The sequence below is a fragment of the Tachysurus fulvidraco genome, chromosome 2 (genome assembly GCF_022655615.1).
Source record: "Tachysurus fulvidraco isolate hzauxx_2018 chromosome 2, HZAU_PFXX_2.0, whole genome shotgun sequence".
In the NCBI taxonomy this organism is placed as follows: Eukaryota; Metazoa; Chordata; class Actinopteri; order Siluriformes; family Bagridae; genus Tachysurus; species Tachysurus fulvidraco.
Genome location: NC_062519.1, coordinates 24,668,930 through 24,696,811, shown reverse-complemented (window position 1 = coordinate 24,696,811; position 27,882 = coordinate 24,668,930). Strand labels below are relative to the sequence as shown.

The 27,882-nt window shown below is 40.8% G+C and overlaps 2 protein-coding genes across 4 annotated transcripts; one reads left to right on the top strand and one right to left on the bottom strand.

Moving 5' to 3' along the window:
- Window positions 1-966: 966 nt before the first annotated feature.
- On the bottom strand, window positions 967-15,164 carry med16 (mediator complex subunit 16). 2 transcript variants are annotated; one of them, XM_027170015.2, is made up of 14 exons: window positions 14,636-15,160; window positions 13,657-13,764; window positions 12,094-12,263; window positions 11,552-11,983; window positions 10,792-10,897; window positions 10,543-10,698; window positions 9,827-10,044; window positions 8,517-8,723; window positions 7,381-7,591; window positions 6,901-7,034; window positions 3,803-3,995; window positions 3,371-3,587; window positions 3,040-3,123; window positions 967-1,500 (listed from the first exon to the last, which is right to left on the bottom strand). In XM_027170015.2, exons 1-14 carry the CDS (start codon window positions 14,775-14,777, stop codon window positions 1,374-1,376), a joined length of 2,505 nt encoding a protein of 834 aa, XP_027025816.1. In that variant the 5' UTR covers window positions 14,778-15,160; the 3' UTR covers window positions 967-1,373. The 2 variants fall into 2 exon arrangements, with proteins under 2 accessions (XP_027025816.1, XP_027025817.1); XM_027170016.2 differs by lacking the exons at window positions 967-1,500; window positions 3,040-3,123; window positions 3,371-3,587 and having other exon boundaries at window positions 3,957-6,823; window positions 14,636-15,164.
- A 1,786-nt stretch (window positions 15,165-16,950) lies between these two features.
- tmem259 (transmembrane protein 259) lies at window positions 16,951-27,845 on the top strand. 2 transcript variants are annotated; one of them, XM_027169855.2, is made up of 12 exons: window positions 16,951-17,422; window positions 17,681-17,964; window positions 18,620-18,916; window positions 19,522-19,684; window positions 21,114-21,224; window positions 22,847-22,969; window positions 23,066-23,166; window positions 23,492-23,549; window positions 24,005-24,088; window positions 24,425-24,557; window positions 25,010-25,109; window positions 25,302-27,845. In XM_027169855.2, the coding sequence occupies exons 2-12, from the start codon at window positions 17,746-17,748 to the stop codon at window positions 25,908-25,910; spliced, it is 1,998 nt and encodes a 665-aa protein (XP_027025656.2). In that variant the 5' UTR covers window positions 16,951-17,422; window positions 17,681-17,745; the 3' UTR covers window positions 25,911-27,845. The 2 variants fall into 2 exon arrangements, with proteins under 2 accessions (XP_027025656.2, XP_027025659.2); XM_027169858.2 differs by having other exon boundaries at window positions 16,951-17,964; window positions 19,522-19,630.
- The last annotated feature ends 37 nt before the right edge of the window (window positions 27,846-27,882 follow it).

The window sequence follows — 27,882 nt, the reverse complement described above, 5'->3', positions numbered from 1 at the left end:
TGAAAAATTTCTAAATTTAATCTGAACATCAGCTGAAGGCCTTATGGTGGTCTAGTGGCAGGATCCCATGCTCTCATTGTCATGGCCCGAGGTTGATACCCATGCAGGGAAGTAATCCATGCACTGAAAAGTTAACTCTCAATGCCGGTCCGAAGCCCTGATAAAACTGGAGGGTTGTGTCAGCAAGGGCATCCAAGCATAAAACCTGTGCCAAATCAAATATGTGGACCGGTTGATCTCTGTGGTGACCCTGAACGGGGAACAGCCAAAAGAACGACAATCTGAACACCATAAGAAATCACAATCCTATGGGAATCATAAGTGACTTGTGACTGTGTGATAGTAGGCAGCTCAATAAAAAGGAGATTAAAGCTTCCATCTAGAAGTATAAGTAGAGTGTCTACAAATCACAATCTTGTTATTTTGCGAATGCTGTGCAGCTATAAATATGCAGAAATTAGGCTACACCGATCCACCACTGTTCATGACTCATAACTAGGGTATAAACAAAAGTACTGCCAAGTAGAAGCTGGACACTTTTTCCTATTTTAATGACAAGTTGCTTACTTTAGCTGGGAATCAATCAGCAGCACTCCCACACTGATCAGATAAAACAAAATGAATAAAATAATAATTTGGGAATAAATATGGCTTGGACTTGTACCTTAGTAAAAGTCTTTCATATCACAAAGCTTTCCAGAACTTTTGGACCAGTGTTGTCAGGTACTTTAAGGAGTGGAGTGTCATGATGGGTTCAGAAAGATAATCGAGCTTAGATCCTGAGCTCGGCATGTTTTCTGTGCTCTCTGGTTTTGACCCAAAAACACGTCAGTAGGAATTGGATTGGTTTTGACGTATTGAATGAGTGTGTTCATGTGCGTCCTTGTGGCATTATAGGAACATAAAGTACCATGAAGTACAGTTTGTAAGTTAAATCAGATTCAATACAAAACAAACTAGACCAAGTTCAATCAATCATCACACCTTGCTTGGAGTTTATTGTAAGAAAGTAAAAAAAACAAAAAAACAAACCATGACATGGAAAAGTAAGTTTCTTAATATTTACAACAATTACAAGTACTGGACAATATGTTTTACTGAAATGGCTGATTAGGGCTTTAAATACATCATTTTTGTGTATAAAAATAATCCTTTTCTGAATCCTGTAACACAAGTGTCTGTTTTTATCCTTTTTTCCCCCCATACGGACCATGATGGCAAAGATAATGTGTATTAACGTTAATAACAACATTACTGACAGAAACAGAAGCCTCCAAAGATCGTGAGTGATTGCATTTATGACCAGTCCAGGAACCATATAAACATCCTCTATGGTCACATTCTTTTTGGAAAACCTGTCAAAAAAAAACCTCTCATTTGAGAGAGTTAGGGATCTTCCTCCAGAGACCTCCACACAGACAGTTCTTTATCCATCGCTGCTCCCACTGCTTCATAGCATTGGTCTTGTTCGGGGAGCGCAGCATTGTTACACAGCCACACCTGACAGAAACAAATAGGTGATGAAGACATTAAAATCACATTTGCACAAATGTTTAGTTTAATAAAAAAATGATTCATATTTACTACTTAAAGGCAGGGTCTCCGATTTTTGAGAAATGCTTCAGAAAACTGAGTCGGGCCGAATAGTAAACAATCAATCAAAACAAAAATCAAAACAAACCTGTAGCCAATGAGCAGAAAGGGGCGTGTCTTTTTAATGTGGCGGAGAGAGTGTTCAGTGCGCATGTGTGACATTAGCAGAAAGCGGTTTTAACATTGATATGGAGGATAAAAACAAAGAAAGAAAGAGAAGAAAGGCTTACGATAAGGCAAGAAGTAGGACGTGTTAATATAGGATCAGCTTTCTAGCGCTGGAGAGAACTGAAGGAGCAGGAAGTTGGCCACATATTCACAGGTTGGTTTCCCGAGTCAATAAATCCTGAGCTAAACGCTGTTACTACACAAATAACACCTCTTTTCTATCGTAGTAATGTAGAGAGGCAGCTACAACCGCGTTTTGTGTAGTAACAGCGTTTAGCTCAGGAGTTACTGACTCGGGAAACTCCAATCTGTGAATATGCGGCCGACTTTACTTAAGACGCCGAGGCGCTTTTTTCCTTCTCGGTAGGTGAGTAACGTTGGTTTTGCTTTGTTACACAGAACTAATATATGCCTTTGTCCTTTACATGATTATGCTTGTGTGTCATTTTTGCTTGTTTGTTTATCTGCAATCGTATTGTTCTTCCCTTCAGCTATGATAAAGACACCTTTATTTCCATTAGTTGCCTGGGTTACGTATGCATGTGTGGGCAGAGCTATCAATACAGGGGTGGGACCCGTTAGGGTTAGGGGCGTGTTTGTCTTGGTGATTTCAAATGTCAACATTGGCTTTCAAAAATCTGAGACAGACAAAATAATGAATCGAATGGGTTGCCAGGAATAATTCCCTAAGCGATGTAGATATATTTACCTTACAGTGCCTCGATACAGGAAAAGTATGTGAACAAATATTTTAACTAATATTTTTGCTAATATAATTGTAGATTTTATAATTACATTAAAAATGAACAAAGCATACGTCCTGAGTAAAAAATGTTTTCTATTGGTTATAAACTCCACTAAGGAGGTAAGGCTATCATATAACACTATGACTGTATTTAGTGAATAAAAAGCTGGCTGAGGTTTTGACCCAACTGCGTCCAGCAGGGGTTTATGTCATAAATATAAACATGTTTAGAAATGCAGATATTATTACTTTTTATTACTTTGTAGGTACTATTTCCAATGATGTACTTAATGTTTCTGATAAAATTATATGTCCTGTGGGTGTATATACACATTTTGCCCAAGAAATTGACAATATTCATTCTTTTTTTTTCCCCCATGCAACATGGACACAATGTTATGGAGCACAGAAATTAGAATAAAATTGATTTTGTATGCAATATCTGTTTTTATATATGCTGATCTGTGCTCTTTAAAAAAAATAAATAAATAAAAAATCAGCAAACAATTGCTTCATTATTTGTTTCTTTGTACCTGGTGCAGGCCTTGCTGTCCTCTGTGGGACAGATGCCCATGTGTAAGCAGCGAAGGTTGTCCATCCTCTGAGATGCTGGACTCCTGAAAAGATCATTGAATTCTTAGAAACTAAAAGTGTGCACTCCTTCCTTATCGATATTAAATATACAACATGAAAGTGCTGTGGCTCAGACAGAAAGCTCAGTGTGAACAGGAATATAGTGCACATGCTGCACCAAGCAGACCGAACATGTATCGATTAAACGCCGGTTTCATGGACCTCTTAATGATGTGTCTGAATTGAAATTCTAGAAATCGTTTGAAAGAAAGCAGCCTCGAAGATGCTCACCTGGAGAAAAGCTCCATCTGGGAGTTGGGATTAAGTCCGGGGAGGGTATAGGGCTTGCCGAACTGCAGCCGTAAATGAGGCTTGCTCTGGATCTTAGTAATGATGCCGTCGTTAATAGGAAGCCAGTCCATGCTGGGCACAAGCAGCTGGCTAGGCAGCAAACAGCACTCGTCCAGCAGCGTCTCGTCCGGCTCCTGAGGGTGACTTTCGTCTCGCGCTGTAGGTGGATTAAAACCCATCAAGATACATTTGCTCATGAGGAGTCTTATTACTGAGTCGTTCTTTGATGCCTTTTAGGATGACAGAACTAAAGAAACCTTATTTGAATAACAGAGGTTAAATAAAATGTTGTGTTTACGCTAAACGTTGGCTTTCAGCGGACAAAACTGATGGACAACTTTTTAACAGATGGTGTTTTTAAGGCAGACTCACAGCAGAGCCAGAGCTTGGTGAGGAGGCGGAAGAGCAGAGACATGCTGTCCTGGTTGTCTGAGGTGGCTGTGTAGATGGGCAAGCAGCCAGGCTTTAGCAGGCCCCAGATGCGGATCATCACCATCATCTCCCTCAGCATGCCCAGAGAAGGACCGTCACGCAGGAAACCAAAGCCAGGGCGTACGGTGGACCCCTGATATGGAGAGGAAGAGAAATGGATTGTGGTTCAGTCTCATAATATACAGTTACATATTACATAGTGTCTCATAATAAAGTACCTGTGTTACCTGTGGTGGATTACACATAATGACATGCTTGTAGTGCGTTTAGACTTAACACCATGAAGCCGTTATTACGAACAGAAACTGTCTATAACGATATAACAAACTACTGCACCCAGGATTGTCATCTGTAGGTTTTGATTATTTGGGATTGTGAATCTTAGTGGCTACTTTAGCCAAGAGCAAGGATATGAAACCATTCTGCTCTTCTGGCTGAGAAGATAATCAAGAGAAAGAATTATGACTTGGTGTACAGTAACCCTTCTGTTCTTAACCATCAGGAATGGGCCACAAGCTGCTTTACACATCCTGTCACTCACTCCTGTAGAAACGCTGATATGTGCTGCATTTAAAAGACTTCACTCGCTCAACTTACTGTAGCACGACTGTAGGGAGCTACTCTCTATGCAGCGGATTTAAAAACTACCTCAAAAACTGCTTCAAACATTTTCACAGGATACTTTTATGTTCTGCATGACATTTCCAGTTTCTGTGCACAAACAAATGGAAGGAAAGTAGACTTAGAGGATGGGTGGAATATATGCTCTCATAGAACCAACAGGGATACCTAAAGTGCTCAAACCTCAACCGTCATGATGGAACACAAGGAAACGTATGCGAAGAACGAAAACTTCCACACAGACATTTGCCCCTTTTCCACCGAGGCAGTTTGAGTGCTGGTTCAGAGCCTAATTTAGAACCAGTTCTTTCTTTTTCGACAGCCAAAGCACCGGCTCTGAACCAGGAAAAGTGGTTCTTAAGTAGCACCAAAACGTTGCTGGTCTAGACTAAAGAACCGCTTGCGTCAGGGGCTGTGGGCGGGGCTACTGTTAGGGCATTTGATAATGTACCTTAAGTATACTAATGTTTAATACACTTTTACTTTACCGCAATATGATCAATTATCAGCACACATGATAGTAGTTAGCTACATGCTAAGGCTAACTTTTTTCCTGTATTAATGATAAAATAATGTTATGTACTTTCTCCATTACAACCTCCATTTATACAAATTACACAGAGCTGCACGTGCACGTTGGATTCGCTGTGTTTTGCCAATGTAGGTTCACAAAGCCATGAGCATTAACAGTAAAGCAACATCGGCCATTGTTGTTGTTGTGTTTGCCGCTGCGCTAATGTTGCTGTGTAACGTGACACGTATACAGTGCCGTCAGACTCGGCACTGTGACGGCTCTCTAACCGATGGAAAGGAAAACTTTGAACCAGCACCAGCACTAGCTCTGAACCAGCACCCGGTTCTTTTTGGTGGAAAAGGGGCAATTAAGCAGTTCTTAGGAGCTATTGCCCTCAGGCCCTGGAATGAAGATCACAAATTTGCCCAATGTCACTTTATTGACTGTACTCTTTAATAGTGATGTCAAAATTAACTATGTGCCACCGAACCGAACCATCAAGGAACTAGCTTTAGTCAGAAGGTTTCACTTTAAAACTTTGCAAACTCCTACTTCTTCAGATTACTTTTGTTTTCATCAGGCAAAGCTGAATTTAATTACCACAGAAGTAATTAGTCTTTAACAGATCACCTCAGATCTAAGCATTCTACTAAAACTATTTTGTATTTGTTACTAAAACTGGGGCCTCACGAATGTATATGTAGCGCCTATGGTGTTGATCTTATGGAAGTAACTAAGGGACGCTAACATCTACCTAGGTTCGATGAGAGGTAGGTTGGGCCAATTCACAAGAGAAGCCCCGATTGAGTTGAACAACTGACAATTTTATTGCCTTCTTACAACAGTGAAAATAATTGGTACAACAATGTTGAAACAGAAAAAGAATTAAGAGCTCTTTAAAATAATAGAAAATAAATTCCCCTTAAATGTGCAATTGGTTCCGTAAGTGAATGTGGAATATGGGTACAAAGTTCGGTGAATGTGTATTTAAGTGAACATTAATTTCCTTGTCCACCAATGCACTTATTGTAACACTACTGTGTGTGAAGAATAATGCCTTAACTGGCACTCTCGACTTAAATCAGGATTCCTCTGGTGACAAATCAACGGCTGGCCACTCCGTTAAAGATCATCTACCAGTCTCGCAGGCTAGGCTCGCCATCTCGGTTCATCCAGACTTTCTAGTACTCAAAAAAAACCAATCGGAGTTTCAATTGTTTCTATTTGGAATTTTTCCTGGGTTTTCTGCTTTCTGCTGGTTTTAGGATTTTAGAAAATGTTAATTCAGCTGGTGGTAGAATTTTAGAAGGTTTATTTTCTGCTGGCATTCACGAGAAGTAGCAAAAAAAAGAGAAAAATGCCGATAACCATAGGCTCTAATCGAGTCAGTTCCCCAGCTCCCCCTATGGTTGGGAGCGGAACTACAATATAGTAGCCCTTATTTCTCTATGGGTTACATATACATCAGCAGTGTGGTACTTCTGGGTGAAGAACAAAACCTGTAAGTCAGAAGGTAACTAATGCTTTGGCTCTGATTGGAAGGTTAGCACATAGTGGGAGATCCCGGACTGAGAGAAACCACTTAAACTGCATTTATCCATCCTGTCAATAGACTTGATAGCGTTGAAAATAGCTTTTCAAACCAACAGTCGATTTTAAGAGCCTTGATGGTTTTATTAGAAATGCGGTGGAGAGATTTTGTGTTTGGAGTTGAAAAAAAAAAACGATGCTATAATATAATGGTATTGTAAATATACTTCCTTTGGGTTGATTCTACATTGATTCGATGATTTTACATTTAAATATCCGTCATGACAAGCTTCAATCTTAAGAAAAAAAAAAAGGGATTAATCACAAGAAATCGTGCCCTGCTCATTCTGTATCGTACTCTTCCTCAACTGACCTGGTTGGGTAGGTTGGCCAGCAGATACAACACAAAATCTCCCACCCACTGAATGAGCTGCTGCAGGGACTGGAGCGGAGGCCCATCCAGAACAAACTCCTCCGTCTTCAGGTTGATCATTACCTTGTCAATATCTGGTTGAAATAAAGTGTAAGAATATAATGAATCTCAAATCTGGCTGTAAACAAAAGAAAGCCCCTTTAAGACCCTTTAAAAAGGTGCAACAAATACACGTCTAGTATCCATTCTATATTTTCCATAAATGACTTTAAATATAGACCATCCTTATCAAGTCTATCTACGGGTGAGACAATCGTTTCCAAGCAGTTCCAATAGATTGGTTATAGTGGATGTTCTGGATTATCACTGATATTTATTGATCATTGTTGATATTATCTTTTTGGACCAACATGAATAAGCAACACCGTACTCAAAAAGTTTCCATAGACAAAGATGTCTCAATAGATATGAGCTTGTTACCAGTGTCTGTATTCTTAGTGCAGATCTCTGCCAGCCGGTCTCCTGGGCTCTTGTCTGGTGTGTTGAGAACGTGGGGCCTCAGCAGAGATTTAAGTGTGGAGCTGATGGCGATGAGGAGCAGCTTGGCGTAGAAGTCACACGCCCGGGCTGCTGTAGCTAAAGACAGTTTGCACAGAGAAGCCTTTACAGCTACGATTCGGGTCGACAGCACCTGTAAAACCCACCCAAAACAAAGAAAAAAAAAGAAAGAATCATGAACTGCCCATGATAGTAATTTATTCTAACTCTAGAGTATATTTGCATTCTACCTCAGTTTAAGTGAAAAAAAATAAATAGTCCTTAAGTTAAATAATATCTCTATTATCTATGTGCGACAATAAATATTTACATTTACATTTACAGCATTTGGCAGACGCCCTTATCCAGAGCGACGTACATAAGTGCTTAAATCTCTAACATTGAATACATTAATGCTGGTTCACTAGGTTACATACTTAAGATACCATGAGTTTAAAACATCTGTTCAAAGTTACAATGAAAAAGTGTCAAAGGTTTTTTTTTTTTGTTTTTTTTTCCATATTTATGTATATGTACATATTTGTTTCACATTGGTTTAGAATGCCATTCCTCGGTTTTTGATTGAATTTACTGGAAATTCTGGAGTGAAATATTGTGTCTACAACATAGTATTAGTCAGTGGGACTGAGGGCTCCCCGGGCCGCCAGAGTCGGCTCCCCGGGCCGCCAGAGTCGGCTCCCCGGGCCGCCAGAGTCGACTCCCCGGGCCGCCAGAGTCGGCTCCCCGGGCCGCCAGAGTCGCCCCCCCGGGCCGCCAGAGTCGGCCCCCCGGGCCGCCAGAGTCGACCCCCCGGGCCGCCAGAGTCGACCCCCCGGGCCGCCAGAGTCGACCCCCCGGGCCGCCAGAGTCGACTCCTGGATTTTGAGCTGCAACTGGATCTTTAATAGAATCAAATTTACCCTGGAGTTGTATTGCATTTATTATATAAGATAGATATGCATCCACAGTAACATTTACAGCAAAGACAGTGCTTTTAATGTGATATTTAATGTACCATAGAAAAACACACAGCTTTCACACACCCAAATCTGAATAAAGAAACTCCCATTCACATGTACCTGCTGTAATGCCTGATTCTGTCTCATGTACTCTTCATGGAGTTTCTCGACCAGGTTATGTACCATGCTGTGTTGCACATGCAGCAGCACGTCCCACCAGTCGTAGCCTGTCACCATACAGTACTCCAGCAGGAACAATAGATGGCGCAGCAGAATGTTCATGTCCAACATCTGGCCCATGGAGGGCGATACACGGATCATGTGCAGCTAAAAACATAATGAAGTTGCTTCATTAGCAAGAAGTTTATAAAACAGTTATAAATTACATTTCAGAGGAATTCATGAGTGTGCAGTCTGGACACAATGCAAAAAAAACAACAACTGTGTATTGAAGCCTTTCAAGTAACACGAGGGATTGGAATAGACAAACAAGGTGCATAGACTACGAGAAAATAAGTATTAACATAGCACTGAAATGCTTCCTGTGTACTTTCCCCTATTAAAATGTGCTTTTATAGCCTTTTTTTTTTACTTTTTATTTAACAATGCATGCAGGTGGATGATGCTTTGAGAAATTTTAAAATAACATGTTAAAAGAAACTTGATTTCCTAATTAGGGTAAAATAAAAGAATAGTCACTTCTTATATGGAGGTGGTTGTTTTTTTTTCTTCGCTTTCCTTCTTAGTGCTTCCTGTTCAGGGTCACTACTGCGGATCATCTTGTCTGTATACAGTGATCCCTCGTTTATCGCGGTTAATGGGGACCGGAACCCCTCGTGATAGATGAGAAACCACGAAGTAGGATTGGCCCTATGTTTGACCTTTTCACTGATGGTCATCATCTTCCTCTTGGGCTCATTAGAGGAATCTTTCGCAGGGGCACAGCACTTAGGAGGCATTGTAAGGGCTTAAAAAGTTAATTTCGAACACAATACGCGAGACACAGTTGACAGCGTGAACGAGAGTGGCGAGATACAACAAGGGAAGAAGCTGGGAGAGGATGCGCAGCCAATCAGCTCAGATCTCGTGCCGGGAACCAATCATGTGCCTTGTCTGAGTGCCCGTGAGTATGTACAAAGCCTCTGAGAGAGTTTCTCTCTTTGTCTGGCATCCTGGGAAACTGTTTTTATTTTGATTTTTCGATGAATATTTTTGAAAAATCAGCGATGCACTGAGGCCGCGAAACTTTAACCGCGAAGTGGCGAGGGATTACTGTATTTAATTTGGCAATGAGAGCATGGGGTCCTGCTGCAGGACGACCAGGGGTCTATAGCCGCTACTTATTTTTCTAAATTAAAAGCTGTTTTTGTTAAATAAAGGGCAGTCTAATCTGCGTATCTCCAGCCACAACCAAACTTGGCTTTGCGTACCTTTCCATGGTTATCCACACCGACCAGAGCCAAAGAAGTCCAGGAGAACTGCAGGGCTTTGAAGTGCACAGTGGGACCTCCAGTTCTCTGGCGTTTAATCGTCGGCTCGTCCCCCACCCGCTGAGAAGAGCCGGTAGTCCCAGGGAACACACCCATGGTTTGGAGGGACAGACGGTGTAGTATCTGAATAGTGCCATCGTGGAAGGCCAAAGCCAGGCCTAATCATGAGAGATCACATAAGCATTACAAAGCATACTTTAAGGGCTATAAAATACTGAATAGAAACTTTTCTATCAAAAGTGGTTTTATAATCATATTTCTGAGAGATTGTTTAGACGCTCTTCATCTTAGAGTAAGAAACGATTCAGGTTAGAGAGTAAGGTTTCTGTGGGAAGGTTATTAAATGAAGTGGTTTATAAATATTTTTTGTATTTAAATATGTCCTGTGGGCTGGTAACTGTCCCCACAAAATAGCAGAGAAAATCTCCCGTAAATGTACTAGCCTAATTACGGATTAGCAAGGCTAGAGCAGAATAGCTCAGGTCTGATCGATCCCGTTTTCCTTTGGGACTGAATGCTGATTTGAGCAAAAAAAAAAAAAAAGTTAATGAGTGGTGTATATAGTCTGAGTCAATTATTGCTAACTAATCATCTCAAAGTAAGAGGTTCTGACATGACAGACTGGAAAATGAGCACAGAGAATATTAAAGCTTTACCAAGGCCTGGGCAAAACTTTGTGTCTGAGGCCACTTTAAGGTCAGTGTTGGAAATTGAGATGGGCAGTTTAGGCAGCGCCACTGCGGAAACACGGTCCAGGTCGTTTGTGGCAGAAAGGATTCGCCACTTCAGGATCATCGGCTGCTTTTCTCCGACTGCGTGTAAAACAGACCACAGAAGAAAGATCGATTCGGACACAAACTGCAGCGCAAACTCGTACATGAATCGTTGAAAGACTTCACGCTTACCAACGGGTGAGCGGTGCTGAAAGATATTATTGACCGGGAGTCCCTCTTTCCGTAAGGACCAGCACTCTACGATGCTACCCATCTGACTGGATGCACAGATTAATACCTTGTGCAGGATTAATAAACAGAAAAGGACACAATTTATGATTTAGCTTGCATCATTTTCGGCATTTGGCAGACATCTTAAACTCATTTTGTACAACTGAGCGATTGAGCGTTAAAGGCCTTGCTCAGGGGCCAAGCAGTGGCAGTTTAGTGGACCTGGGATTTGACTTCACAACCTCCCGATGCATTAATAAGTTTAGACCAAATGCTACACGTGCTACAAGTGATTTTAATTGCCTTCCTACTTTTGGTTGTCATAGCAATAATGTTTTTCAGTAGGTGGTGCATCTAGTCTTCCCCTAGTCAAACAAATTAGATATCTTACCATTAAAGTGAAACACACTGGAGGGTGATTCACCGTTTAAATCTAAAATTCAGTAGTGTGTATCTATCTGCATCATATCAGATGAGATGAGGCATATATACATGTAACACAAGGATTTCAACTAACTTCCATTTAATAGAAGACAAATGGCAGTTGTGTTTGAGCAAATCGAAAATGTTTACTTGAACATCATAAATTCATGGGTGTGTGTTAATGCAGCTCAGATGACCTGTAATTTGTCATTTCAAACCTGGAACTGCTTTCATTTTTGAAGGTGAGAATCATTTAATGTCAGTGTGACAGCTGCAGTTTCGGTTAACGTGTTCTCACCTGCTCAGAGTTTTCCCTTGTGAGAAATTTGAGGTGTGTGACAGCAGGGTATTTGTTGCGGCGCACTGGGTCGGTGGTGCAGCGCATGAAGAGCGAAGGCAACAGCTCGGTGTCGATGCGACATTTCTCGCTCACAACGCTCACGCACACCTTGTAGAACTGCACAGGCGAGGAGCTGCTGCCGTCTGTCGTGGCCACTACGATGTTGCCACCGCCTGTGAACGCGATGTCAGCCAGGGCAACGCGGCCACGCAGGCGGCTCAGGCTCTCGCTGGCTGAAAGCAGCGTGCCGTTTGGCTTCAGCAGGGACACGCTCACAAGGCCGCTCACCGTCACAGCCAACCAGCCCTCCATAGGTTTCCCACCAAAGAGAGTAAGCGATGGAGAGAACTTTACCCTTGAGAACTTCTCGCCAAAGTTGGTGGAACCGGACTACAAAAGGACATAATCAGAAAGCAAAATAAAGGAGACGGATTTTATAAAAAACTGAAGGGTTATAATAATAGGGGGGGGGGGGGGGGGCGCTATAATTTTCTCCTTGCCTTCTCTACATGCAAAGCAAGCTTCACTCCATTGTGCAGCCATGACAGAGCGACAATAGGGTCACCCTCAACCGAGCTGCTTTGTGTACTCTCCCAGCTGTTCACCAGGTGTTCTGTCATTGCCCAGCACTTGATCTGTCCATCCCCATCTGCCGAGAGCAGCCTGGACCCTACTCAAACATTAAAACGGTGGTAAAATACTTTAGTCATTGTACTTGGATTCTAATGTTGAAAAAACATTATTCAGATTATGCAGATAAAATCTGTGATTTTTTGGTACATGTATAACTGAAGGTGGCTGTGCTGAAACACAAAATGTCAAATAAACCCATTTATTCCGATGCTACACCCGCACATGAGCACCTGAATGCTGGTGTACGGTGTGTCGTTTTCTGAATTGACAGACAAAATGAAGCTGATCGCTTAAACCAACTTTCCTGTGATAGCTGTCAAAATGTGCCAATAACTAAATGCTACAAGAACAGGCAACTTTGTATACAATGTAAACACAATCCTTTCTTACTTGTGATTTGTTTTTTAGACTGATGATGTAGCAAGATTTTGCTCGAAGATCTAACACTGCTAAAACATGGTCATAAAGACGATGCCGGTGAGCCTGTTGTATTAAAGGTGGGGTCTCCGTTGTTTGAAATCCAATGTTGACATTTGAAATCACCAAAACAAACATGCCCCTAACCCAAATGGGTCCCACCCCTGTATTGATAGCTCTGCCCCACACATACACCAGACAAGTATAACCCAAGTATAATCCATACAAGTATTATGGTGGAACCCGTTGGGGCAGCTGACCGAGGGTAGATTATCAATAAATGAACACAATGAGTAATACTATGGTAATACAAATGTGTTTTTGTAGTACTGTGTGTTGTACACTGGAAAGCTGATCCTATATTAACACTTCCTACTTCTTGCCTTATTGTAAACCTTTCTTCGCTTTCTTTCTTAGTTTTTATCCTCCATGTCAATGTTAAAACCACTTTCTGCTAATGTCACACATGTGCACTGAACACTCTTTCCGCCTATATTGACAAGACACGCTCCTTTCTGCTCATTGGCTACACGTTAGTTTTGTTTTGTTTGGCGGCCCAATGCAGTTTTCTGAAGCATTTCTCAAACAACAGAGACCCCACCTTTAAGTGCTCTTATCGCTTTCATGAAAACTAACAGTCCATAAGTGAGAACTAGAAAACTAGCCTACAGTTTAATAGAACAATTCGTTTATCCAAATGTGTCTTTTGTCTCTCAGGAATAATTATCAAGGCACCAAATCATGCCTTGAATCATTTGCTGACACACATGACTGGAAAAGGACACAGGAAGTAGGCGTATTGCAGCCCCATAGACTTTCAGGATTTCTTTAACTGCTATATAATAATAAATAGGTAGATTGACAGAGGAACACATATAATGATTAAAATCCAACAAGTCCCTGGTGACAGGTACTGCTTCAATTTTGTAAACAACTGCATCATTCCTGTTAAATGAGAGATGTTTTTGTCTGTTGCCTTTAAAACTAAATCTAACGCATTGACGTTTACACACCTGATTGGTCCCATTCAAGGCATGAGATAACTTCTGCATGACCAGAGTTGATGGAGTAGACGTCCCAGGGATGCTCAACGTCAATGATATGGATCATATGACTGAGATCTAAACCCAAAGGAACAAAGGATTTGCACATTTTACTGTTAAACGCTTCACTTCAATCACTGTTTAAAATAGACACAATTCTGAAGTGTGCATGCATGCATTTTGTGTGTGTGTATGTACATGTGTGTGTCTCTGTGTGTGTATGTACATGTGTGTGTCTCTCTGTGTGTGTATGTACATGTGTGTGTCTCTGTGTGTGCATGTACATGTGTGTATGTACATGTGTGTGTCTCTCTGTGTGTGTATGTACATGTGTGTATGTACATGTGTGTGTCTCTCTGTGTGTGTATGTACATGTGTGTGTCTCTCTGTGTGTGTATGTACATGTGTGTGTCTCTCTGTGTGTGTATGTACATGTGTGTGTCTCTCTGTGTGTGTATGTACATGTGTGTGTCTCTCTGTGTGTGTATGTACATGTGTGTGTCTCTCTCTGTGTGTGTATGTACATGTGTGTGTCTCTCTCTGTGTGTGTATGTACATGTGTGTGTCTCTCTGTGTGTATGTACATGTGTGTGTCTCTCTGTGTGTATGTACATACATGTGTGTGTCTCTCTGTGTGTATGTACATGTGTGTGTCTCTCTGTGTGTCTCTCTGTGTGTATGTACATGTGTGTGTCTCTCTGTGTATGTATGTGTGTGTATGTATGTCTCTCTCTGTGTGTATGTATATGTGTGTCTCTCTCTGTGTGTATGTATATGTGTGTATGTATGTATGTGTGTCTCTGTGTGTGTATGTATGTGTGTGTATGCACATGTGTGTGTGTGTCTCTCTCTGTGTGTGTATGCACATGTGTGTGTGTCTCTCTCTTTGTGTGTGTATGTATGTGTGTGTCTCTGTGTATGTGTACATGTGTCTCTCGGTGTGTCCCACCTCTGTCTTCATCTTCATTTTTCAGGTCAGTAGTGAAGGCGATGAGGTTCCTGCAGGACCACGCACACACCAGTGGGATTGAAGGACAGTGGTTGCTTTTGGTTCTCTTGTCCCACTCGCACACATACACAACGTCCATCATTAAATCATTGACTTGTCAGAGGAATCTTCTGATTTGTAAACTTTAAAACTAATTTATTTAAATTCCATTCAATTTACGACTGGATCTCCACTTATCTACTATCTATTTATCTACTATCTATTTATCCACTTATCTATTTATCCACCTAGCTAGTTCGCTAAAAACACCACCAGATGTAGAATATAAAACAAAGGACAATCTTCACCCCTAATTTATATGTTTCTCTTCACCAAAACGCCAACATTAGCATCAAATTACATTCTAAAACGTGATAATTTCCCATTTGTTTAAAAAACAACCGGTGAACGAACTTGTGATTCACATCGACACTTACGTACAAACATCTCACGCTACTGTGCTAAAGAGTACGTTAAACCTGCAACCCAACGCTAATGACGTAAATACTAAGTACGCTAGAGGAAAATAAAAAAGATAGAAATTCAGGTAGCGACACCACTGGCGTGGAGTGTAATAACAGCCTCATCTGCATAAAAACACAAAATTAAATACAATATAATCCAGTTTATTGTTTAAACTACCTTTTTCACCTACATGTGAAAAAATGGTTTGATAAAAAGGGCGTTTTAGATCAGGGAAATCACGAAAACACTACAAGACCCAAGACACATCCATAACAAAGATGATATGACTGAATTATACCACAAACATTGCAGAATACTTGAATTTGAGTGGTGTATAGGTGTTTGTTCTAATAATATTATTGTTCCTATTTTAACAGCCCAATCACAGGGACATAAGTGGAATACGCACTCCAAATAATCAAACTTTAATAATAAACAAATAAAAAACATGTTGCTATTTAACAAATTGTGACGCTTGACGTAGATGCTAATTTAACGTTTATAGAACGTGTCTAGAGGTTTGCAATGTTCTGTTTTTTTTTAAATAATAAAGTATTTATTTTATGTTTTATTAACTTTGAGAGAGTGAAAAAAGGCTGTTGGGAAAACCACTGTTTATAGGTCTTATAACATGCCTTGTAGATGTTCTACAACATTATAATTAGAAATTGATTGGAAATTATGGCAAGTCATATATGTGTTCATGTCTTGTCAATGTCATTCTGTCACACTGTGGAGCTTCTGTACTAAAACAAATTCCTCGTATATGAAAACATACCTGGCAATAAAGATCTTTCTGATTCTCATTCTGATCTATTTTATGTATTGATTATCATACACATGGTTCCAGAAAACCTGGAGAGCATCCCAGGGTACTCGGGGCACAAGGTGGGGGTCAGAATGGACAGACTGCCATCTTACTGTATGTCACAATCACACACAATTCCAAAATACAGACAATTTAGAGATGGCTTTGGACCTGTGGAGGAAACTGGAGGAAATACACAGAGGAAAACCAAAAAGCATGGGGAGAACATGAGCAGAAGGCACACATACAGGGCAAAGTCCCAATCTGTTCAATTCAATTCAAATTGATCTCTATAGAGCTTTTAACATTTGACATTGTCTCAAAGCAGCTTTACAGAACACTAACATGAAACATAATATAAAGAATACTATAAAGATTAATATAATACAAAAAATTAAGATTAATATTAGATATATTTAAATGTGTATGTATTTATCCTCAATGAGCAAGTCTGAGGTGACTCAGATGACTGTGGGGAGGAAAAACTCCCTTAGATGGTAAAGGAAGAAACCTTGAGAGGAACCAGAATCAAAGGGGAACCTCATCCTCATATGGGTGACACTGGAGGGTGTGATTATAAATATACAGTCTGACAAACGTTATACTGATGAGGAATCCCAAGGATATGGGGCAAAATGTGATAAACACTAAGTCTCTGTGCCCCCAATATGACGAGTTCAATGCTAAATTAAAAAATGTTTTTTGTTCGTACATCACTGAAATATAAGAGAAATAAAACATTCTGGGACATGCTAATATAGGAAAATAATCAATATCCTGAACGGTTTCATTTCTCACTCGTGCCTTTATTTGCGTTTAAATCGGCTATAAATGATCGGTCAGATGTTACAGTCGTTCAACAGATAATGAAAAATGGTTTGTTTTGTGTAAATCGTTGTAGTATTCTACACATCATGCTATAGGAAGATGATGACCTCCGTGCGTTTGGTCAGCCAGAACACAGGGGACGCTGTAGCTTAGAGATCGACTTGATCTGGTTTGTGTGACACCTTCTTTTTACAAGTACGCCTAAAAGCTTGTGTAAACAGGAGACGCGAATGGGAGTTACTGTAGTTGTTCGTCGACACGGGATTATCGTGTGGGATTATATGTGTTAGTTGTACGAGTTTTAAATGGGGCTAGAGATTAACAGCACAACATACGGGTCCTGTTGTGGTTATCGCTACTAACTGACCCTCACGTCACAGCAGCTGGAGCTCGTGCGGCTAACCTGTTAGTTAGCGGTGTTAGCATAGCGAAACCGTAGCTCTGATATCAGACTTTTACTCAGTATTATATCAGTGTGCGCCTTATTTATTTGACTACATTACGCCGAAATAGAAAATAGTGAGAGAGAAAAGCGTACAATGTTAGCTCGGTAGTGCTAAGCTTGTTAGCTTGCTAGCTAGGCGAACTTAGACCAGCTAAGGTACAACAGTGCTGCGTTAGCAACCGGAATAAAAGCGCGTGACATGGTAAACAACAAACTTGTCAAGTTTATTTATTTCCTCTAACCATCAGCTCCGAAGCCATATCACGGGACATGTATAGGTAGCTACTGAGCAGTGTAGCCTTCACCAAAGGCCGTGTGATTTTAAAGAAACACTTGAATATAAAATCAACGCAGAAAGCTACAAGCTAATTAACGTCACGAGTCTAAGATACACGTCGTGGTTTGTGGTCTGATTTGGTGGTGTGTGTGTGTGTGTGTGTGTGTGTGTGTGTTGGCGCAGCTGCATTACTACCCCATGACCCAAACTGGAAGTTCTGTTCATCCAGCTGTGCCACCGGAATAACAATGTCGGACAATCAGGGTAACCTGAACAACAATAACGTGCCTCTGAACAACAACAATGGCGCGGCGAACCGACTCCGAAACCCGAACGTGAATCAGAACCCACTCATCAATGTGCGGGACCGACTCTTTCACGCGCTCTTCTTTAAGATGGCAGTCACTTACTCCAGACTGTTTCCTCCATCTTTCCGGCGGGTTTTCGAGTTCTTCGTCCTTCTGAAGGTGAGATTTGCTTTGCACCTTTCTCATAACCCTAAATCTACTGTTTGTGCTTGATGATGAATCAGTGAAACCGTCGCCGGAGTCGATTATGCAGAATGCAGCAACAAATCATAACCCTTGAGCCTTAAACTTATTTCTGATTTCTATTATTCTCATGTTTTTCCAAATTATATACTATATACTCAAAAAGTATACTCATTATATTATATGGAAAAAAAACTTCCTTTATCAGTAAAATACCAGATGAGTCAGTTGATGTGTAAGTCTAGAATGATTGACAGCTGAACGCGAGGAAGCCCCGCCCCTTCACCAACTTTTCCTGAACATACGGTGACCTTGCTTTATATCATGGGAAATGGAATTTACGTTCATACATATAAAATAAAATCTGTCAGCATATGTCTGACTTGCCTGATGTTAGACAAGTGTGTGTGTGTATATGTATATATGTGTGTATGTAATGTTAAATAGTCCTTGAAAATTGTCCAAAATCTCACTTCTCTGGCTGAAAGAGGGGAAAAATCCCTGTCTACATCTTAATTTGTTTTTCAGTTGACTGGTGTTTACCATAAAACCATGTGAACACACACTTTCTACCTTGAGCAAGTGATTTATGAAAGCACTATATTCAAAATGTATTTACTCCCATTTCCAGGCCTTATTTGTTCTCTTCATTCTGGCCTACATCCACATCGCCTTTTCTCGTTCTCCTATTAACTGCTTGGAGCACGTTCGTGAGAAGTGGCCACGCGATGGAATCCTGCGTGTGGAGATCCAGCGCAATTCCAGTCGTGCACCAATATTTCTGCAGTTCTACGAGACCGAGGGATTTCAGGGGCTTGTCAAAGAGCCAAACGGGGACACGGAGGACATCAGCCGAATTCCAGTTCACCAAGAGGATGAAGATGAAGAGGAGATGACGGTTGACATGTTCGACAACAGCTCTGTGAGGGTCAGTGTCTGGAAATGCACTCATTAAATTCAGCTAGAAGTTGCAGTAACCATAGTCTCTTTACCCAGGATGTGGCAGTCTTGAATAATCCAACAAACCTTGTCGGTTTTAATAACAGTAACTATTTCATTTTTATTTAAACTAACTACAGAAAACCTTGATATGGATGATGATCATTCTACGTCTTTATGTAAATGGAAGTAAACCAGTAGCTTGTGCGTTGTGTGTGTTTGTGTGTATGTGTGTGTATTGCTAGTGTGCAGTTGTGTTTACTGCATTATATATTACAATTTCAAAGGTCATTCAAATAGCACTTTGGCATTTTTCTTTTTAGTTCTAGATGCATTAACAATACATTGCACCGCAATACTGGCACACACATTTATAGTAATGGTTAAATGACATTGTAAGTCTCCATCAGTTCATATTATTAATTCATTTAGTTGATTGTCAACTAATTGTTCCATTCCTAATAATTAGACAATACTGCAGATGCCCTAGAGGCTAATGATGGGTCTTTGTATTGATGGGTCTTTGCACAGATAGCAAACCATGTTTTTGTTTGTTTGCAAATTCAGTTTTTGGTGAATTATGTTCTTTTGCAGTTCGAGCTGGACATTGAACCACAACTGAAGCCTTTGGTGAGCAATGGCGCCCCAGGCTCAGGCTCGAACGACACCCAGGACCTCTCCTTCACCCAGGCGCCCTCTAAAGGTATGCAGCCGCTGAGGGAGACTGTCTCCGAGATTGAGATGCTTACAAGAGCAGGTAAAGCTCAACATGTCTAATGCTTTTTCCCTGGCACCACAGACATCCTGCTGCAATCCTCTTTCTTCCTGTGCTGTGACCTCATGCTCCCTTTCCTCACTCGCCTCCCTTCATCCACTCCTGCCTGCAATGCCCTCACCCCTTTGTTCACTCACACCCCCAGCCCGGAGTCCCATTCTCTCTCAGTCTCGCTCGTTCTCGAGCTGACGCATGTCACTGATTGGCGCTAGAAGTATAAACCTCAGGAAACTGCTTGGACTTGCAGCTATTCTGAGATTGACATGTTTGAGCTCCTGATGTTTTTGTATGATAATATTAACTGTCTCTTCTGTCACTACGGGTTGTGTATGGTCCTGGATTGTAACTGGTTCATCCAAAAGCCCACAGAAATTCGGATTAGTTTAGTATTACGTCATATTAGATCTTATCTTAGATTTTATCACACTGCAGGTGAACAACTTTCCTCACAAGCCTCTTATCAGCACTGGGACAAAAAATGTTTGTGTGTGTGTAATAGAGAAGAGGCACTGTTAACAGGCTAAAATACATTCCTGCAGAACAGGCCTAGCCTCCAGCAAGAGCTGCACTTTCTAAAGCACCGAGCTGCTGATTTGTAGTCAACACTCCCACACTTATAAATTCTTAAGGCCTGTCTTCTTTAGTGAACTCGCCAGTCATATCCATGAAATATAAGTGAGAGTATGTGTCCAGACATCTTAAAATAGGCCAAGAGCAGATCTAGTTTTCCCAGTGACTGGCACACACTCTGATCCACGTTTCTCTACATGCACTCACATCACGCACTAGAGAGATGCCACTCACTCTAGTGTGTATTAGTCATTGTTTCAAAGGATTTCATAAAGTATTTTTTTATGTAGCATAGAATCCAATTTCTTAAGTTAATTATGTGATTGAAACAATTTGTGTCCTTGGTATTTTAAGAATTCTGTTCAAGTTCAAACTGATCATCAAATAAAAATGTACGATCAGTCCTTTATTAATCATCATGCACCGTATAGTAAAGATATTTGATTCAGTTAGTTAATGTAGAACACTGCATTATTCAATAGTCTTTAACGTAAAGCCATCACACACATCAGAGTTATTCCAAAACTTCCAAAAGGAGTCGATTTCCTGATTTGAAACACTGAAAATGAATTTTGAATCACATTTGCATCACTGAAAATTTGGATTTGATTCCCGAATCAAACAGCGACTCACCTGATGATTCACACATCTTGAATGTAGCCAATGCTATTATTTTACAAATATTTAAGATGGGATGCTATAATCTAATCGATTGTACATTTTCTATGGGTTTGTTAGTTGCCTGGTTCCTTTCCAGGCCTTATATTCACATAGAACAAGTGTATTGTGTGCACATATTGTAGTGTGAGGATGTGATGGGTTTGTGTTTTTCTGTCTGCAGTGTGGCCTCAAGAGGAATACATTGTAGAGTATTCCCTAGAGTACGGGTTCCTGCGTCTGTCTCAAACCACTCGACAACGTCTGAACATTCCCGTTATGGTGGTTACCCTGGGTGAGTTACACACAACACAGTAATAAACCTTGAGCATTCACCACAATGGCTCAATGTTGCTCACAATTTAATCGGCACAAGCATTAAGCTGCCGTGCAATAATTACGCATACGTGCTTACGAGCAAATTGTTTGAGGGCTTGTAATCAGCATGGTGTAAAGGAGAGCCAGGATCATCCTCAACCCTACTACTGATACTTAGATATTTTAAAATAATGGATGGAGATTCACATGAAGACTGAGCTCATAAATATTTGAGTTATTTTTATAGTTTAAACCTTGTAAATAGTTAGTGTGCCCACCAAGCCTATGCCATAGCCTATAACATTTTCTCAGTGAAGTGGATTATAATGTAAAGCGTAAGCCTCTTTAATCTGATCTTGGCTTTAATTCTGAATCTTGGATGTAAACACATGTATTGGCAGATTGTAATTGGCTTCTGCAGGCTTCAGGTTATTCCTTCCTTGGTACACCAATAAGTCATTATCTCTGCCTGCCACGCAGACGTAAAGTGACTAGGGCCAGCTGCATAGACAAGAAACAGCACACATGGAAAATTCTGCTAGAGGGAAAAAAAAATCTCTTGACGTGTAATCGGTGTCACAATAGCCTTGGAAAGTAACAATACAAATCATAGGGTGATATTAGCTTATAAAATTTAGAAAGAGTTTACATAACGTTTAGTTAGAAACATAGCATCTAATCCTTAAATTTTTTTTATCCTTTACACATTGTATGTTTAGCAGAAATACAATTAAATAAGAACAAGTATTGAAGTAACAAGTATTCCTTAGCAATTAAAGTATCTGGAGTCCAAAGTTATTTTGGGAGATGTAGATCATTACCAAATGACTCATCTGGCTGCTTGTTTGTGTCCCTAGTAATTAGCACTAATATAATGATACAAGGCAACTCATTTGTATCAGCGGAACAACAACAGTAAAGCACCAGTAATGAAAACAGCCATTCATGCAGTTGTGTAATCAGCCAACGGCGCAGCAAAAGTGCCGTGCATCAGATCATGCAGAAACGTCCCAGCAACTTTGGGTAATGCTCACATCAACCATCAGAATGGAGAACAAATATGATGTCAGTGATTTTGGCATGGTTGTTGTTGCCCAAGTTGTTAGTGTGAGCCTTTCTATAGCTGCTGAGCGAGGACAACGGGTTCAGGAGTTCAGTGACCTTTGGGATGTGGTAGAACGGGAGATTCACAGCATGAAAGTGTACCTAAAAATGTGCAGGAATTGTGTGATGCAATCATGTCAACATGGAGCAGAATCTCAAAGGGATGTTTCAAATGCTTGGGAGAATCCATGCCATTGAGTATTGAGGCTGCTGTGAGATTAAATTGTTTCTAATAAAGTGCTCAGTGAGTGGTGTTTTTTAAATAGGTTATATCAGGAAAAATTTCTTTTAGGTTAACACCAATAACAATAATAATATTAATTTTACTTTAATGTTTACCTGATTGATTTGAAAGCTCTTGTGTAGTCATACCAGGACACCAGTTTTTTGCTGCACTGTTATTTTTTTTTCTTTCTTTCATTAAAATAAAAAAATAACTGTAAATAAATTTCACTCAACCTGTCACTTGAGTACCTTTTGATGACGTGTTTACAGACCCAGTAAAGGACCAGTGTTTTGGAGACGGTTTTAGCCGTTTCCTCTTGGACGAGTTCCTCGGCTATGACGACATACTGATGTCCAGTGTTAAAGCTTTAGCAGAAAATGAGGAAAATAAAGGTACATACATGACGTGTTCTTTTTTTTAATATATATAGTGCATTCATGCTTGTTTTGTATATAAACTATGTGCGTGTTTGTGTTGTGTATGTTTAGGATTCTTGAGGAATGTGGTATCAGGAGAACATTACCGTTTTGTTAGTATGTGGATGGCACGTACCTCCTACCTGGCTGCCTTTGTAATAATGGTGATTTTTGTAAGTACCAACGTTGCCTGGTGTCTCCGGTCACTTATAGTGACCTAAGATCAAGTTGGTCAAAGACCTTAGACCAGCGGTGTCTGATCTTATCCGGAAAGGGCCGTGTGGGTGCAGGTTTTCATTCCAACCAAGTAGAAGCCACACCAGAGTCTACTAAAAGCCAAGAACAACTGATTAAACAGGTTGTTGGAACAAAAACCTGCACCCACACCAGCCCTTTGTGGATCAGATTGGACCCCGCTGCCTTAGATGAATTTCATTACATTTACACAGATTTGGACTTTCTCTTTATTAGTTTAACCCTTTCTTCCATCTTCTACAGACGTTGTCCGTGTCCATGCTGCTCCGTTATTCCCACCACCAGATCTTTGTTTTCATAGGTAAGTTCAAAGACACTGCCCTAGGCTCTTGCCAATTACATATTCATTATGTGATCAAAAATATCTGGACACCTGACCAACACACCCATAATTGATTCTTCCACAAAACTGGAAACCCACACTTGTCTAGAATGTCTGTTTATGCTGCAGCATTTTTATTTCCCTTCACTGGAACTCAGGGGTTCAGACTTGTTCAAAAATGACAAGGCTCCTGTGCACAAAGCAAGGTGTATGTAGTCATGGTTTGTGTAGGTTGGAGCCCTGTCTAGGGACGACATCTGGAATGGGATATCCACAAAAAAAAAAAAAAAAAAACAGCACCATGACAGTGTTGGTCAGTTGATTAAATACTTTTGGCCATGTTATTTGTTACTGGAGTGGGAAGAAGCGTACATTTAATATGTTGACGAACACTCACTTGCTTAACAATGCTTTTCCATTTGTCCTGTGTGCAGTGGATCTCCTGCAGATGCTAGAGATGAACATGACCATTGCATTCCCAGCTGCTCCTCTTCTTACTGTAATCTTGGCTCTCGTTGGTAGGTGCTACCTGTCGTGTGGTTGTAGGTTGTAGCCCCAGCATGCATCACATTTACTAAACACGCGCTGCACTGTTTACAACCTGATCGTGACCGCCATCGGTGAGGGCTTATAATTCTAGGTGCATGCGGAATTTACAGAACACACATAAATCTAGACACCATATTCTGTCATGATCCTCTTATTTGTCCAAGAACTTTCTATTAAATAGTCGAATGTTGTGGTGGTTTTAGCTTCATTCACACCGCTGTAGAGCAGTAGATGTTATAACATATCATTAGATTGGGTCAGATATTTTAACCTGATGACACCATGTATCTCTGTCACCTCCACAGGAATGGAAGCCATCATGTCTGAGTTTTTCAACGACACAACTACAGCATTCTATATCATCCTGATCGTGTGGTTGGCGGATCAGTACGACGCCATCTGCTGCCACACCAACACGAGCAAGCGCCATTGGCTCAGGTACTGCACGAGTCTTCTTCAATCTGTTTTTAAGGCACAGTGCTACAAACCCACCAATCTGTGCCGCACTTAGTAAACATTAATTACGTACGTCAAACCTGGTTGTCAAAGATTCATCATGCTTAAGGTAGAGCACTGCGTCCTGGGACATGTAATCTACCAAGTACAGGATTGTAGATCTTTTAGAATAATCAAGAAACATCACAATGATGGTATCCAAGGATTTTGTTTCCAGTGGAGGATTAGACAACATTGGCTCCTCAATTACCGTAACATTTTACCCCACCATCCAGGCTTCTTTAAATGAAAGACCAAATGAAATGAAAGCTTCTTATTTAAGTAAGACAGCAAAGCTTTTAAGCACATGTGACTTCCATTAAGATCAAAATGGCATCAGTAAAAGATATTGTGATTACGATTACTCAAGGTCTGCTCTTGTGCTGTTTTTCCAGGTTCTTTTATCTCTACCATTTTGCATTCTATGCGTACCATTACCGCTTTAACGGGCAGTATAGCAGCCTGGCTCTGGTCACTTCTTGGCTCTTCATTCAGGTAAGTTTGTTTGTTCAATCTATTATAATGTGCTGACTAGAAAATTAGGCTATTTAAAAAAAACAGCACTGGTACCTGTGTCATTTTGGGTTATGCGTCACAGTACTGGGTACATGAATATATATATCTCTCAATCTGAATTTCAGCTATTTCCCCTCCTGCTTATTGCTTTGCATTCTTCTTCCTTCCCAGCACTCCATGATCTACTTTTTCCACCACTATGAGCTGCCAGCCATCCTGCAGCAGATCCGCATCCAGGAAATGCTGCTGCAGAACCAGCAAGCTGCTCAGGGCAACCAGACGGCGTTGCAGGACAACCTCAACAACAACACCACAACTAATGCTGTGGCACATGCTGGCAGGCCAGCTCCAGCCGGCTCAGTCGTTGCCAATAGCCAGGAGCACCAGTCACCCCTGGTCCAGCCACAGGCTGAAGCTTCTAATGGCCTGCCTTCTCCCGCACCAAGTGATCAGGATTGGATGTCTGAGACGGCAGCCATCATCACAGACGCCATAATCACGGAGGCACTATCAGCCCCACTACTCGAGACTACAGCATCCACTACAGGCATCAGTGTGGCAAGGAGTCCAGATACGGCAGGAGAGAATCAAGAGAGAAGCGAAAGGTCAGCTGGACCCAAAGAAGTAGGAGGGAACGACGAGGGAGGAGCAACTCCTCACGTCACAAACTGCAGAGAAGCAGAGGCGGACAAAACAGACACGTGTCACTGGGACGCCAAAAAGGAGAGCGAAAGTCACACTGAGGCAGCAACAGCTGGCCCTCACTCCACCCCATCCTGAGCTCAACTCTCACTCGGGTTCAGGTCCAAACCCCATAATTCCACCTTTTTACCTCTTCAACTAGCAGCAGCAACAGTGCTTTTCACCCTAAATGCATCCGTAAAGCGTCAAAGAGGAAGAAGAGCACCAACAGCGATGGAATGTGATGTAATCACAGCCTAGAAAGGAGTGGGTGAAGAGTAAATGTTTTCTTTTCTTAAGGACTTGAAGTGAAAATGGATGCATCTTGAATTTTTTTTTTTGAAAATGCACCACATACGGGGGTGTGATTTAATTAGAGAGCAATCGTTTTTTTTTTTTTTTTTTTTTTTTTTTTTTTTTTTTTTTTTTTTAAAGACGATTGATTTAATGATTGGTTTCTTTAAACACTGGGTGTGTTTGTATACAGTAATATGTTTAACAATGGTAGAACTGCTAATGGCATATCGGGAGTCATTCAGAGTTCAGCATCAACCCGCGTTATCCAAAAGGAAGGTCTCTTCTTTATCGTATCTGATAATTCATGCCAAATAGCGATTAATCTCCCGATCGGATTTGAGTTTTTGAGGTATAAAGGTTCTTATGCAGTAGCAGACGACCCAGTATGAAGTCGAAACCAAGCTCTCACCTTGTGAAAGTATAGTCTTGATGCCTTGAAGATTTGTTTGTATTTTAAGTGCTTTTTGGAGACTGCATTTAGGTGTCAAGGACTTTATTTTTGAACTCCTTTATTAAGGGAAAAAAAGATCTATTTGGAAAAGATTCTTAGTCTTTATAATTTCATTACCAAACTGGTTCAGTCCTGTTTCTGTGCAATCCCAAGAAAATCTGTAAAGGTGTCCTGGTGAATCCTGTCTGGTTAGAGAGCAAGTCTTGTAATTTGTGCTGATAGGCCCTCTATGTTTAGGGGTACAGATATTATGTTAAGGCTATTAATTCCTTCGGCTTCGGTCCTTCAGTTCAGGATGTTTCATCTGTGGGCTTTGACAATGGTCACCTTTAGCATGTGGTACACTGAACCTGTTAAATAGTGCTATAAGGTTATTACCATAGCGCTGAAGTCTACTCCGAGGGAACATCCTAATGCGCTCGATCTTGTTTTGTTGCTCTTTGCTTGTGTGTATGTATGTATCGTGTTAGAAAAAGCAGCCATACGAATGGGTCCATTTTTTTCCACCCCCAACAAAACCCATTACGTCAAATAGTAACTCTAACGGAACGTAGGAGCGCAGAAATAGTGCGACTTTTTTTTGTTACTCCCTTATCGCAAGGCCTACAAGACAGAGTTCAATGTTTAACAGCGAGCAAGACACAATGCGTGTCACAAAAGAGCAGGAGTCATTATGTTCGTGTCAGTTAGACAAAAGCAAGCGTTGGCAGAGAGAAGTGAATATTTATATGCACAAAAAAAAAAAACTAGATCAGGAAGCAGAATAAGTAGAGTTTGGAGTATGCTTTATAGATCGTGCCTAGCATGACAGATAAAACCAACTGAAAGAGTTGATTATTTGAGTACAACAGACTTTATTCTGTCAGATAGACTAAGCTTAACGTGTTAGCAGGTTGTCTCGATCTTTGGCTGAGAGAAGACTGGAAGTGCAATTTCCTTGGCAGGGTTTCATTTAAAGGCTATGCAACAAAATTGACAAGGTAAACGCCGGTGGCTCTGGGAAGATGGTTTTATCCAAAACGTGTGCAATAAGTCAAGTCAGTCTGAGAGATTTTCAGCACGAGTACGCCACAAATGAGCTTTTACGATCGATTTTCTATTTTTTTTCTCTTCTGTGCCTATTTGCCTTTCTGTGTCCATAATGCAAGACGACGACGTCTCTATCCATTCATCATCGACGACAAAAACCCACAGTTCTGTGATGAACTCTGTTTGCTCTTTCATTCAGTTGTATTTAAATGTTTAAAAATGAAATGCATAAACAGACAAAAGGATTTTCCACTCCACATGGTTACTTGTGGTTACTTCGCTTTGGTTGTTTTT